At 45.6% G+C, this 15,503-nt stretch overlaps 1 protein-coding gene across 3 annotated transcripts in view; it reads right to left on the bottom strand.

Moving 5' to 3' along the window:
- Positions 1–15,503, bottom strand: part of arhgap32b (Rho GTPase activating protein 32b) — a 78,754-nt gene that overhangs the window by 29,483 nt on the left and 33,768 nt on the right. For all 3 annotated transcript variants that reach the window (XM_076980560.1, XM_076980561.1, XM_076980562.1), the window contains exons 2-5: positions 15,362–15,475; positions 9,702–9,810; positions 8,106–8,197; positions 7,802–7,886 (exon numbers count right to left, since the gene is read on the bottom strand). In XM_076980560.1, coding sequence (XP_076836675.1) covers positions 7,802–7,886; positions 8,106–8,197; positions 9,702–9,810; positions 15,362–15,450 — 375 coding nt within the window. In that variant the 5' untranslated portion in view covers positions 15,451–15,475. The remainder of the gene's footprint in view (positions 1–7,801; positions 7,887–8,105; positions 8,198–9,701; positions 9,811–15,361; positions 15,476–15,503) is intronic.

Raw genomic sequence — 15,503 nt, 5'->3', positions numbered from 1 at the left:
TGGCATCTCTAATGAGTTTTTCTCCTTAACCATTTCTAAAGTGGGCAGTGTTCCTTTTTCATTATACTGCACACAGCTGATAATCACTTGGCTGTCTAGTGTTTAAATCAATTAATTCATCTAAACCATATGTAAACCATTTAAATGTTAAAATATTTTTTATAAAAATTATTTTTTAAATATTGTTTTCCATACCTACACAGTTCATGTTATCCATTGGTTATGTGGGTATATTAAATAAGCTTGACTGATAGGACTGCCAATTAAACTAACATCTTGTTCTAACTTTATAACTTTTTAACTTTATATAGGGACTTTGATTCATGTTTTTCTTTTGCTGCTAGAAGAGTCTAACTTTGGTTGTGAAAGTCTATATATAAATCTCCCCCACATATTAAGTGTGTTTCAACATATTTGTAATTTTCAGGAAGAAACAAATACCACTTCCTGGAGGCGTGTATATATTTAATAGAGTAACTGGATCCCCTACTGGATCCCCATCTATATTCCTCCTTACTAGAATAAATGTTCTCCACCTTCAAACCTTCAAACCACCTTTTTGAGAAGAGCAAGGCCTTTTTCTGATGTATATGAGCAGAAAAAACAAATAAGTATAATGGCAAAGTATAAGCCATTCTTTTGACTTTTCCACGCTCATTTAAATGAGTTTCCTGTAAATTGTTTTAGACCCTACTTACAATTTTTTGATTGGATGCAACAAACCATTGACAATTAAAATAAATTACATATACGTCTCACTAGCCACTTTGTGTGCTCACCCACCAGTAGGTTACTGAAGTTAGCAAAATGGGAATAAGCTGATCTTCTCCCAGAAAAGGGTAAGAACATAAAAATGCAAATGAGAAAATAAATAAATGGTTCCAAGCCTTGGGTCTCCAGATGACGACCCTGGGGGGACCTCCACTGCAGCACCCGAAACAGTAAATGAAACTGTGCAACTCGTATAAAAGACTTGCCTGTGCATTCCTCCCATACATATGTTCCCATTTATATGGGAGGTTAGGGAGAACTTATAGCTCTCCTGATGACTGCTGTCTTCTGAAATCTCACAGTCTCTACCTAATGGTGTTCTCTCGCTCTCTTCCCATGTTCTGCTGTCTCGGTCCTGCTGATGTCTCCCAGGCAGAGCAGGACGGCTGAGTCAGGATCTACCTCAGCGTGATCATGCTGGTGGGCAGCGTTCTGTCCTTCATATCCGCAGTCACCTATTCCAACGTCTGGTACAGATGCACCCCATCCTTGTACAACAGTTACTTTAGCAAGGAACGTTTAAGGAACATATCCTATATGCTTCTGTAGGACTGTCTTGATTGAAATGCATTAAGTCTCTCATTCAGAAACACTTTCATTCCCCAGACCTTGCACACAATCTGGTTTTTAGTGGTGAAATCTGATTATTATCGACTATAGCTTGTCTTACTTTTCCCAAGAGGGTCTTAGGGCAAGAGCCCAGTTTGCTCTCTGTGTTGAGCTCTGTAGTTGGGGAAATTTCAGGTATGCCGTGTACTAACTTACTCAAATTCCATAATACATGACCCTTTTGTTCCACCTGAAATATAAGATCTCCGTACATTTTCCCATCAGGAGTTCTCATCTTGGTTCTAGTTTATTCATCGCTTATCATCCTGCTTGGCATCTAATGTCCATTTTAAACATGGCCGTCTGCCATTTAAATCCATGTCTCGGTCTCCTTTTCTTTTTTTAAGCATTGGTGTGCTCAAGCTCAAATTCAATATCATTTTGGTGTTGCTCTCTCTTAGTGGAAGTCCTATACCTCCTTCAAAATGTCTAATAGACTGTTGCCTTTTTTGGATGAGAATTAGCCTTCCTGTGCATTTTTTGTTTTATTTCAATCCCTTTACCCCTTTCTTGCCCCACTGGCAGATTAAAGTTTTATCAAGAAATTTGTATAGCTTGTGCAAGTATTTTTTCAGGCACTGATGACATCACCTGAACCCATAATGAAGCTAATATGTCAAAATAAGAGCTGAAGCAGTATAAAATATACTGTGATTAGCTACAGCTAGACCCTCACTACATAAAACTGTGAACCAAACCCTTCAGATGCAGCATTATAAGCTATAAAAGCCTGAGCAGAAATAATGCCTATGCTAAGGCAAGCCTACAGAAGAGCAGGCATGTGATTTTCAAGTGCTCTCCCACATCCACTCCAACACAATGAATACAGTGGTATTTTGGTCCGGTTCTGCAGTTATGTTTTTGAGTACTTTGAGCCCACAAGTTGGAACTGCAGGGACCTGTAAGCTGTAGATACAACACCTCATATGCTAATATAACCAAGTTATATTATAGCATAATTTTGATGGGGTTTAGAACTAAATGAAGACTGATGTAAGCAAAAGGCATTAAGGCACATGCAAGACGGTGACATTTGAAATGTACTCATGAAAACCTACTTCTTGTATGCCTTCATTAAATCAAGGTTTTTGTACAAGTCAAACCACAAAAATACCTTGCCCGAGATCCTATTCTATTTGCATTCACTTTAAAGAAGCAGGGAGTGTAAAACCATCCACAGAATAATAATCAGTTAATAAAAAAATGTTACAATTGCACCCAAGAACAGTTTCCTGATAATGAATGGGAGAAATCTGAAATGAGCACCTTTTATGCAGTTTTAGTGGATGGTGTAAAATCCTTAAGCACTACTGAAGCATCAGTACTATTGAAGCTAGAGAGAGAGCACGAAGTAGCACATTGTAAGATTTGCACTTTGTCTGTGGAGACACGTCCTCAAAACACATGTTCAATGTGTCAGATACATTCCTGCAATAAACTTCATTTAGCAGATTAATAGTTGTATTAATTGAGGCTGGAACACCAAAATGCAGGTAAAAGATCTGGAATAAAATGGGGCACAGGGCAGTGGTTGGTAGCTTCCTTCAGAACTGTAATATACCCTTATCAACATAGGTTTCAAAACCTGAATGACTTAAGAGGCGCCTTCAGAGATCTAAAACAATAAACAAAAGTGACATTCAGAGCTTCAGAGCAAGAGAGACGTGGGCTGTGTTACTAGGTCTAATGCCAGTTTAAAATCTGGCCCCTGATAATTGTCCCCTGTCTAAAGACCTAAAAAAACATTCTGGAAACCTAAGTCTAACATAGAAGGTAGAATTAGACACGTCCAAATTCCTCTGAGCCTATATGAGCGAAATTATTAATACTTTAATACGCTTCACAGCTATGTAGGATATGTCTCATTTGTCCGTCGGGGTTTTCGGAGCACCAAGACATTTTATGAGCGTAACCACAAGCTGTATGCATTACTCCACACAGGCCCACTTTAGTACCTTCCATACTTCAGTTTTACACACACAGTCCAGAGGAGGCAGACAGGCAGATGAAGCTCTCTTAGTAGCCCAGTTCAAACCAGTTGGTCAAAATTAGCAGCCCTACATATTTACAGCACTATACAGTACAGAGAGACCGCCACGGATAAACGTAAGTTGCGAAGGAGTGCGGTAGAACGTGGAGCTCGCTGTGGAGTATCGGTGAAGGAGCAGCACGTGCACCATCAGCATGGAGGAGAAGTGATGGGAGGAGAGACGTGAGACCAAGCACAGCACTTTTCATTCATTAAAGACTCGCATATTCATTCATGTTCATTAAAGACTCGCATATTCATTCATGTTCATTAAAGACTTGCATATTCGTTTATGTTCATTAAAGCACACTCAGATTGGTCTATTGGGTCAGACAAAACTCTCCCACCTAAGAAAAGAAGAAACTGGGCTAAGTTAACACAGCCTGCTTATGTTACAGAGGAATTGTTGTGGGTCAAAGACAGATAGCGTTAAAGTGCTGCAGACAGCTAAAATGTTCGGCGTCTGCCCCTGTAGGCCAGTCGTCAGAGACTCTGCTTTGTGTGCAGGTTTAGAGAAGGCTGATGAGTGCAAGAGAAGGGGGCGGAGCCAAAAGCTCTGCAGTTAGGAAGCCCCTCCCCCGGCTGATTTCACAGGCCATTTCCTCTCTCCATCACTACCTGGCTGCACCAGCTGAGACGCCTTGTCATTATGGCACAGGGAGGCAGGGCTACTGCACGGACATGATTAATGTGGCCCTACGTGCACACACGGCCAGACATGCATTCATCTAGCAGCCCTGCTGAAGAGCTCGGGCTGTGGTGAGCACCACCCCCAGGCTGTCGGGGGGGGGGGGGGGTCAAGTGCTTCCTACTGTCCGTTAAACACGCGCTGCAGATGGAATGAAACTCTTCCGGACGATTCCACAGAGAAAATGAACAAGACCAATATCAACCCACAATCTTGCCTGTCAGCAGATGAGAACAAAGTAACAATTTAAGCCACTGTTTAAAAAAGAAAAAAAACTAACAGCTTACTTTTCATAGTCAATCCCAAGTAGCAAACAAAGGCCATATAATCAACACTGAACAAACCCGATAATGTCAAGGGTGAAGATTAAATGGTTTAAAAAAATATTATAGATTTTCAAATATAGAATGCATTTAATCACTGAAAAACAAGATGATGGGTTAGCCATTTTGTGGAAGTGATACTCTGGCAGCTTAGCTTTATTTTGGATCTCTGTGCGGCAGGAAAAAAGCCATTCAGTCACCTAGAGGCGGAATTTAACAAAATATTTCTCCCTGCCTCATAAATCTGGGCAGAAATGTTAACTGAGCAGTAGCCATTTCTATCGCCTGCCCATGAGAAGCAGATGGTGCGGATCAACACAATGCTGGCCTCAAAGTAAACAGCTGACCATTCCAAACCAAGAGGAGATATCATGCTTTCCTAGCCAGCAGTGGGGGACGATAACTTTCCATTTCCAATTAAGGCACTTTTTGGACTCAAGTGCCTCAACTGCAAACCTATGATTCAATAAGCTTTTCCCTTTCAGCCTTAATTAGTGTTTTTCAGTGGAATGGCATTTTGGATTGATGTTGCTAAGTGCTAAGGATAAGATGTTGCTAAGTGGTCTTGAGGTAGCGATGCCTCTGTGCTGTAACCTCGGTGTGATGTGTGAGTGTTGGCGGTGGCCATACGGATGTGCCTGACCCTGGGGAGGCAGCTTCGCAACAGCTGAGGGGTCAAAATGTTTTGACGTTCACTACAGATCATTAAAACAACAGAGGCAGGTGGCCAGATGCACATGGAGAAAGTGAAGGAGACAGACATGGAGCCAAAATGGAGAAGGTAACTTGAACACAGACTTGTGTGTACAGCAGAGACAAAAAAAAAACATTTTAGAGTATAGAAGATTGGAATGTTATGCAATGCAATCAGGTAAGGAGAAGGCTTTTGTATTTTATGTTACAAATCCTTACAGATTCTTAATGTATTTTTAAATCTCTTTGCCGTCTGCAACTTGTCATTACATGAACTGTTATTTGTTCTGAATGCATAAGCCACCCCATTATTCATGATTTTTATTTCAAAACCGACTTAAAATCAGTTCAGATGTATGAATTACAAAAGCGGCTCACGGCGCCTTTCGGAGAGCGGGGGGCGAGGGCATTACCTGACACGGAGCGGGCACGGAGCAAGCTGTGTATTCAGGAGAAAGACGGAGCTGGGTGACTATTGACGCCCAGAAGAAAACAAGAGTCAACACGTGTCCCAATAACAGCCTGGCCTTGGCCACAGTAAACCCTGCTAAAGCCATGGCTTGCTCTCACTGATTGGAAGGGGAATCCTTGGAAACTCTTCCCTCTGGCCAGCACAACAGCACGTTAGGCAACACTCAGTCCAGGGGTTTTAAACGCACACTCCCATGCAGCCGCTGCCTGTCTGCTTCCCGCAGTTGGCAGTCGCAGGCCTTTGACTCATGGCGGCTCTCGTGTCGTGCCAGGTACCACGCGGCCGCGGTGCTGAGCGGAGCCACGGCTGCCCGGAGGTCCGTAGCACAAGCCCTGCATTGTGTGCGAGGGTAAAGCTGCAGACAATTACCCACCACACACACACCAGCACCGCTGTCTTAATAAGGCAGATGCAAAGCTGAGCGTGCAACACAAACGCTGGCTGCTTATCGAGGAGGCCAAGAAGAAGAAAAATGATACCCTCCGCAGGGTTTAAGTGCATATTCAAAGCTGAAGGCTATTTCAGAGTTCATTAAAAACACTGTATTTTCTTCCAGTTACTGCCACATATATTGTAATAACAATCAATAGCTGACCCCCAAATGGAGCCACATCGACTAAGAAGCGGCCGATGGTTTAGCAATTAGAGATGGAGGAATCTGGTTGGTTGCCTGTGTGTTCTAACTATACCAGCGTTAACCAGATTACCACCTCGTTGCTGGTTCCTCTGCAGGAGCAAATTTGGTTAGTGTGTACATGACTCAGATATCAGCTATGGGGGCTGCGTGGTGTGTGCAGCGCGAGGCCCTCGGGGCTCCGCACCTCAGCCTGAGAAAGCCAATCACGGCTCAGCCCTGCTAGGAACACCAGCCAGCCTGGGCCTATAATTACAGGCCATTCATAAACCTCCGAGAGGAGCTTGACGTGCAGCGTTTCGGCATAAATGTGGCGCAGCAAAACATGGCTGATGACTCGTGGCCGGAGCAGACGTCATGGCAACCCAGCCTCACTCCCATGTCCCTTATTCCATGTCCCATGTACACAGGGCTTAAACTTGCGGGGGGGGCACATACAAACCATGATTATGATCTGATTACCCAAAACAGCAAAGAGAATTATTCATGTCAAACTGAGTCACCATGGTACCCTCACTACCCTACTGGCAAGCACAATCACCTACTGACCTCTGCTGGACACCCACAGAAACTCCAGTCTGCACCAGCGTGATGGGTACATTTTTTTATATATATACCACAACTCCAAGGAGCCCTTTCCTACAAAGTGTTGACATATAGCTGTGAACTAAGCCTGTCCCTAGACTCTCCCTGACTCTGCCCCAGTCACTGTGGGTCTGCTGGGGATTAGTATTCTGAGCAGAGGGCCCGGTGATCTGTTCCCACCCTGTACTCCAGCCAGCCAACGCTTCCCCATCCATTATCTCCTACTGCATGGAGCCCTTTGTAGCCACTAATCCCCTTCACAAGATCCCAGCACTGGGCTCCTCTACAACGTCGTACCACCTTCTGTCTCCACACAACAAGACACTATTCACTATTCTCACCAATCCTTTTAGGCTTTTGGGCACACCGACACTCCTTAAGAAGAGAAATGTAAAATGAGTGAGGATTGGGGGGGTGGGGGTCTGAATGATTACATTTTCTCACACACACAAAAATTACATACATTATATACATAGGCGTGTGTGTGAGAATGTCACACACAAAAATACTACATCCTGTAGGTTTTTCAAAAAAGAAAGTTTAGAAAATTAAACTGTTGAATCTCAGTTTAAATTTAAGCTCAATTTTTTTTATTTTGCCAAACAGTAGCCAGCTAGATACAACCCTGAAAAAGATGTTTACGCTGACATTTGAAAAGATGGCATTACTTTGCAACCCGCAGTTTTCCATTTACTTAAGTTAGAGAGGCTGTAACCTGGGCCACCACAAGCCCGTTCTACAGACCTCTCACGTCGCTCGCACTTGGAACATCTGCACTGATATAATTGCTCATTTATGAGGCATGTTAATTGCTCCAGTCTTTGCTTCCACCCTACTGCACTCAACAACCAGCACCTCTGTGAAGACCATGCCACCGCCTGGCCCACACACACACACACACACACACAACACCGGATCTAATACCAATCCCCACCAGCACTTCTGCAGAACCTCACTCTGAGCATGCTCAGCAGAAAAACAAAACCAAACACCTTACCTGTATGCTCCCAAAGTCAACGTTCTCGTAGTGGAAGTGGGCACACTCAGCTAACTTTGGGAAGTGGCCCTTGGTGAACGAGAGCCTGAAAAACATTATGTAAGGGAGACTGTGGTGAGGACTCACATATGACAGCTATGTAGACCTACACTGTGTGGGCAAGCATGGAAGCAAACAAGCAAGCAGCCCGTGTCAAAATGCCAGTCATTTCTTGGGTCAGTGTGCCTCCATTTATAGGCCAGTACAGGCTTACATCCATGTGTGTGTGTGTGTGCGTACATGTATAAAGTGAGGGTACACTTACTTTTTAACGTTTTTGACCTTCATGCTGGCAGTGCTGCTACCGGAACGGAGCAGGGGCTCAGAACTCAGCTCGGGGACTTCAGCACTTCGTGCCTATATGTGACAGAACACACACACACACACACACACACACACACACACACACACACACACACACACACGCACACACACGCACGCACGCACGCACGCGCACACACACGAAATGTCAGCCTGCGTCGCTGTAACAGTCAACCTGCCAAAACACTGATACACCAATACATTCAGCACAAGTCAATTGGAAAGGGTAGGGACACAACCAGTGTCCTAATCCATACTGTGAGGTCGGTTATTAGCAGTTTCTCCATGACGTTTTAATAACAGCGAGCCGCATCCACAGCTCAGACAAAGTGTGTAAAGAGCTCCAGCAGGAGTAACCCAGGAATGAAAGTAATGGAAAAGTAAACAGAAGGTTGCCAGTTCAAGCCCAAGCATCGCCAAGTTACCACGGTTGGGCCCCTGAGCAAGTTGGTCACAATTGTAAGTCAGATTGTAAGTCAGTTGTAAGTCAGACTGGATAAAAGTGCTGTAAATGTAAAGAGGTGCAGAATTAAACATTCAGAATGCATAACCTGCAGTTCATCAACTACAGCTGGTAAGTCACAGAGGTCAGAGAAGGCCACTCTATGAAGAGAGCCGGTGACAGGCCCGTGCAGGCAGGGAGAAGACGACTTAGTTGGATGAATGTCTCATAGCCACAGTGACGTATGTGCCCACGAATCCGTGCTGTGAAGACGGAAGAAGTCCTTTGACAGCTGGTTTCCAGTCAGTGCTAAGTAGAAGACAATCACGGTAATCTGGCGAGGCCAACTAAAATAATCCAAGTGAGTCAAAAATAAATAACATGATCTAATATGATCATGACTAAATATGAATCATCCTGGATCCACAGTCAGACAGCAGCCAATCAAAAGAGTGCTGGCAACGCTTGCAGATTTATTACTGAGTAACAGGATGATTTCCAGTCCAATTAATGGCAAAATGGGAGCAGATAAAGTCTAGGGTTTCTACAAGTTGTGACATGATGCATATTATAATTATAAACATCTACAGGACAGGATACTGATCTCATTCTCACCACAGTATTAATAATGCACCCAAAATGTTCCTAGCTGTCACACAAACCACACGAGTGCGATATGCAGTAATATAAACCCAGTCAAAGAGACGACGGATGAATCCGTTTCATGAAAGGTAGCTGATAAATAGTGATTCTCTTGCCATCGTAAACAGTTACCCCCCCAATCTGTTTGTGCTCAAATCAAACTCAGCCAACAGTGCGGTTGCTATGGAGACCGACTCATTGCAGCTGCACGGATTGCAGTGGAAGCATGTTTAGAGTTGTTGAACTAACGATGAAACCGGCCACATCCACACTGATCAGGTAAACGCAACACTTGTAATGAATATTAAGCCCATACGTTGATCTATACAACACCTGCTGCATCACAGACATAAACACACCGTTTACAGCATTGTTCATTTATTCCAAAGCAGAATGTAGTTCATATAACAAATACAAACCAAACGTGTACGTGTACGTGAGACGTGTTGATCTCACCATAGCGCTGATGGTCTCCTCCCAGTCGGGTCTCTCTCTGGGGTGAATACTCCTGGCAAGTTCAGGCACAATGTCGTCCTCCTCCCGGTGACGGCAAGGCCTCAGGCCCCTGGGGGGGGGGGGGGGGGGGGGGAACCGAGAGAAGAGGATGGAAGGAGTGAGTGAGAGAAGTGAGCAAAGAGACGGGAGGAAGAAGACATGGAGAGGAAGGCAGAGCTGCGTCGGTCTTATCGGTACGACTGCCTCCGTTCGAGGAGCAGCAACATCAAGTATGAAGTGAAAAGAGAAAAAGGGCATCGTGTGTAGAGCGAGGAACCAGGAAGCACTTGAATCGTCTCAGCTCACAGAGGCTGTAATGGCAGCACCATTTCAATTAAGACAAACATCGAATCCAATCACTGTGACACGCAGGGAAAAAAAAAAACTATATTAAGCATGCTCAAGAAAAATCAAGACATCTTAGTGAGCGTACAAGCAGATATAAATGTAATTAATAAAGTAATGAACATTGGTTTTTATTGCCATGCGGAAACGGACAACATGACAGCACTCCCCCAAATGAAACCATGTTCAACGTAATCCTAATGAAGGTTATGCTGCCTGCTAGTACTGAGCGGTGGACTAGATGAGGGCAAACAGCAGGAGGGAGACCTGATCTGGGCCAACCTTGCACCAACAATGACATGTGAGGTCTGGGAGTCTGCGAGGAAGCAACGTGGTCTAAAGAACATAATGAATAACAGCCAGTGGTCAAAGATGAGAAACATGGCACTGTCCACAGTATCATTTCACTCTCCTGTGTGAGGGGAACATTTTGCATGTGATTCTAAAAAGAAAACTGCTTCCATGAAAAGATCTGGAAACAATTACATAAATCATACGTTCAGTGGATTAGACACTAGTCTGGATGACCTAGAAAACTGCACTGCGTATTTATTTATCCATTTCGGCCCGAGTGGTATGGTAACGCATCTGAAACTGGAGCTTAAACCGTGGCATTAAGGTCAGCAATTTGTGATACAACACGTCAGCCAATCCGTGTAGTCCACGCTGTATGATGGCATTCGGTGCACGTTCCAATAACCAAGTAAACCAAGCACTGCACAGCCAAACTGGGCCTTCATGCTTACCTGGGCAAAGAGGTCATTTGGATCCCTGCAAAGATCTATACAGCTCAGATGTTTAGACTATCATAATAAGCAGTAATATTAAGGGCAATCACAAGCAGACTCAACAAGAAACATAAACGTACCCTGAAGCAAGCGGTTTCTATTTGCTACGGGCAACTGAAACGGAGTCATCTCCGACACATTTAGTTTGCCGCAAGCCCTTGAGGAACAAACAAACAAGCAAACAAAAAACATAAAAAAAGAAAGCAATGTACTAAGAATGAGGATATACAGATATGGCCCACAACAGCCCACAAGATCTATCTCATCCTCTCCAGCACACATTCCTGTGTGATGAGCTAGCCTACATGATGCAGAGCACCCTCTCCGCCCCACGTCTGGGGCCCGCTCTCACGAGAGCGGACGCACCCTCCACAGCCCTCCACGTGGACGACCTCCACCGTCATCGGCTAGGCAGGTCTGGAGTAACGCGGTTTTGCCTCTCTAATCTCCAGGGGAGGGGGGTGCCCAACGAGCCACGCTGCATTATGACACAGAGCCTGGGAGAAACCGAGGGCCAACCAAACATCTGATCAGCATCGCTAGTCACCGTGTCACAACGTCTAATGGCATCGGGTGATGGGGAGTGAGCCAAAGCAATGGTGGTGACCCTGCTGACTATGACCTAATTCAAAACCAGAGAACTGAACAGGAAAATCACAATCCGAATCATTCAGTACTGAATGTCAGGAGAATGGTGCACATGAGCACATTCATGTAAAACCAATCCAATAGTTCCTAATGAAGATTTTGTCAGCCTTTTGTTGTCGGCAGTTGTACAGAGTCCATTAGGCTTGCTCAAATACCAGACACCGCCACTTAGGACGCATGCTCAACCTTTTAAAGTTATTTGCAAACGCAGTCGCCTGAACAGAGATGTCGGTGTTTAAAGTCAGAGCCTGATGCGAAGACCCATCATTCCACTACATCAAATCCGTCTGAATCCCATTCCCACTGTCGGACATTTAGTCTAACCACATATTTTCATGTGTTTTTATTTACCATCAAACTTGATAGTTAAAAAAAAAAACGTTGTAAGGCAAGCCACAAAGTTATCTTGATACCACATTGCTTCCTATATCATTATTTCTAGATCTAGAGTCAGACTGAGAATATATATATATAGTGTAGTCCTCCAAATGCCTATTTATACATGTGTAATAAAAATAAAGAATCATCCCTTGATAAACTCGGCCAATACAGATACATTAAAATATGCCTCAACTGGCAAGAATGCTGATTTTTCAGATCAACTTGGAAAATATATAGAGGAAGTTGGTCTCAACTGCATCATGTCAGAGAAATCCTCCCCGAGACGGAGGCTGCGAGGCCCAGACGGAGGCTGTGAGGCCCAGACGGAGGCTCCGAGGCCCAGACGGAGGCTGTGAGGCCCAGACGGAGGCTCCGAGGCCCAGACGGAGGCTGTGAGGCCCAGACGGAGGCTCCGAGGCCCAGACGGAGGCTCCGAGGCCCAGACGGAGGCTGTGAGGCCCAGACGGAGGCTGTGAGGCCCAGCCCAGACGAGGTCATTTGGGCAGGGAGGCTAATAGCATTTAAACTGAGACTTCATAAATCACGGAAGCACCTCTTTATTCGAGGACTTACCCAAAGCAAGTTTATATATGACGATTACACGCTGCAAGAGAGCAAAAAATGGGCGAGAAGGCCGAGCAACAATCGTCGATCTGAACAGAGTCCTTCTTCACGCTGCACGCTGGTACCACCGTGCGACACCGCAAGGCACTTTGTCTTGGATTTGGAAACCAGAGATGTTGCAGCAAGTTCCCTATCTGGCATGTACATCCTGCTTCGATGCAATTTCGCTGAAACAAACACAATATGATACTACGCAGCACGGCCGATTGAACAGCAATCTCGCTGTATTACGCTCCCCCAGCGTGTGGGAGAAGCGGAGCTGTTACTTTCATTACGGAGCTCGCGCGATCTTTTGTTCCAATTCAAACCATCTCTGAACTGCTAGAACAGACAAACATACAATTCCTGTAATGGACATCAGCAGGAAACACCGGCGTCTATGGGTGGAGAGTAATGATCAAAACAACCGTCGCACTACCTTAAAGCTTCGCACTGGCGACCCTGTTCAAAGCGCCAACGTGCAAGAGCATTTATAGGAGATGCGAAGCCTTCAAAGAAGTGGTCACTTGTAGGGACGCTAACTATCTGCAAACTATCTGCAGCAAGGTGTGGGTGAGGCGATGCTGAGAGCCAGGTCAGGCCGCACAGAGGACCACTTTGCACTGAGCTCACTGGTGCCGACAGATTGTTTTAGAATGAGTGGTTGTTGACTGTAAAGTGTGACAGCCGTCTACAGCAGTGACACACTGAGGTTGTTTTCATCTTTAGCGAGTGGCACTTGAGTGTACTTGAGGACATTTGGAAAGGGTTACATGACGAACAGGGCTGGACAATGTATCATTTGTTAAGCTTGTGCAATACACAAATAAGCCCTTTAACTTTTTGTGTGTGTGTGTGTGTGTGTGTGTGTGTGTGTGTGTGTGTGCTGACCAAATGGTTTCTGATGAGCTTTCAATGGGTGTTGTGAGGAAGCCTGTAATTCACATTATCCAACAAATGTATTTTTGGTCAAAATAATTCAGGCCAATCTTTAACTAACATACATTAAGTGTTCACCAGGATTCTGAATACATCACAAGGCCGTACTGAAACTGCAGGACGTAGTAACACGATCACAGTAAAGTGTTCTGTCACTGTGCAGCCGTAACGCAGGGGTTACGCCCAAAGCCTTCTACAAACCCCAACCACATTACAGTAGTTTTCAAAGAACATCACTCTATGTCATAACCACTTCTTTGGGTGAAAATTATATGCTTTAATAACTCTATTTAGCCTGCAATCACTTCAGGCCCAAGAGCTTAAGTCAGGTGAAAATGAGGCAACTGGTCATGGATTGTTAAGTCATTCTCCGGGAGAGGAATCAAAATAAAAATGAAGAGTGACTGCCAAACAGGAGTGTCCCCCCTGCACAGAGATCAAGAGCTCTGAAGGAGCTGGTCTTCTCAGGTAATAGTGCTTGAGGAGGTTTCACTTCTGCACTCTGGGAAGGACAAAACAGCAACATTTTGGTTATTCTAGGCCCTCTGCAGTGAGGTGCTTCAGAGCGCTCTCCACAGACTGCTGTAGATTCATGTCATAAAACATGTAACCCCTGAATCCTCCCGTCTTCGCCGAGTGGCTGGAGGCTATTCAAAGTCGGAGCGAGGCTCCGGGGGAGCGCGGCGTTAAGATATGCACACAGGGCATTAGCAAGACGGCGGCGTATAAAGAGTGCTGTTGCCACCACTTGGATTAGCGCGGCGCCGTGCACATGGTCGTAACACTGAGGCCTCGGAGGAAATGTACCATTCCCCAAGCGAGAGTGAGTCACAGAAGCTACTGCTGATGGCATCCACATTTTTTTTTTGCAGGAGATTAAAGGAAGAACGGCATCCTCTCCCCCTGCCCTTACACTCGTCTGCCTCGGTAACGTAGTGCTAATGTCTAATGTATGCTAAGCTGTGGCTGCCATGGCAACCCCTTAGCATACAGGATTTGGACTCTGTTCAAGTACGGCAGAGGACAAAAAAAAAATGGCTGGACGATAATCCTCAAATACAGACGATTCCTGGCCCTGCGTGCCCCCAGCTGGTGGCGGAAAGGTTGTCCTGGGAAAAGGATCGGGTGCTGAAATTTCAGAAAGGAGGGACCGCAGAGAGAGTTTACACTGCAGAGCGTGCAGGCACTCGTGAGCGTCTTGTGATCATGTGACTTCCACTCTAAGCTCTGCCTCAGATGTGTGGCACCGTGAGTGGGTGGGAACCTACCGGCGTTTCAACAGTGCCCGTTGTAATTGATCGACTAACACCCCCCCCCCCCCCCCCCTCCTGCACATGACGATGGTGGTAACCACCAACAATCTCATGCTACATGCAGAATGGGCTGCAAGGGTAATGGTAATGACGTCATTCACAGGTGATTAATGACCTCATACAGAATATGAATCAATGACAGCAGCAATGATTCTCTCTCTCCTTAGTGGGCCAGAACTGGACTGGACAGGATCAGGATCGATGCCCGTGAGAGCCCCTCTAACCCAGTCATGTCTGCATGTGCGCCACACATTCACACTTCTGACATCTCTCCTTGAGCCCCAAGAGAGAGACAGACTACGCAAGCCCACACACAACAACACGCTCACTTCCACTTTTGCCTCTGACGGACAAGCACACAAACACTGAACGTAATCACTCACACAGAAGGGCTCGCACACAGACACATGCAGATGTCTCCGCTGTTGATGACTGAAAGAGACGCCAGATAGTAGAGGCAGAACACATGCTCATGAACACACACACACACACACACACACAAGCGCGCACACAGCCTGTCTAAACACAGCAGACACCCACGGACGTGAGAATGACCCTCGTCGGGCTGGCGGAGCGGGGTGGGAGAGAGGAGAGTGAGTCTTACCTGTCGGAGATGTCATGACTCCCTGTGGCTCCGAGCAGTCCCAGCACTGCACTCCCCACCACTGCAGCAGCCCCGCTGCCTGCCTCCATGATACTGACTCACTGCAGGAGCAGCCTGCCAGAGAGGGAGGGAGGGAGAGAGA

This window comes from Brachyhypopomus gauderio, chromosome 18 (genome assembly GCF_052324685.1).
Source record: "Brachyhypopomus gauderio isolate BG-103 chromosome 18, BGAUD_0.2, whole genome shotgun sequence".
In the NCBI taxonomy this organism is placed as follows: Eukaryota; Metazoa; Chordata; class Actinopteri; order Gymnotiformes; family Hypopomidae; genus Brachyhypopomus; species Brachyhypopomus gauderio.
The sequence above is the reverse complement of the archived record's forward strand: the minus strand, read 5'-3'. Positions and strand labels throughout refer to the sequence as shown.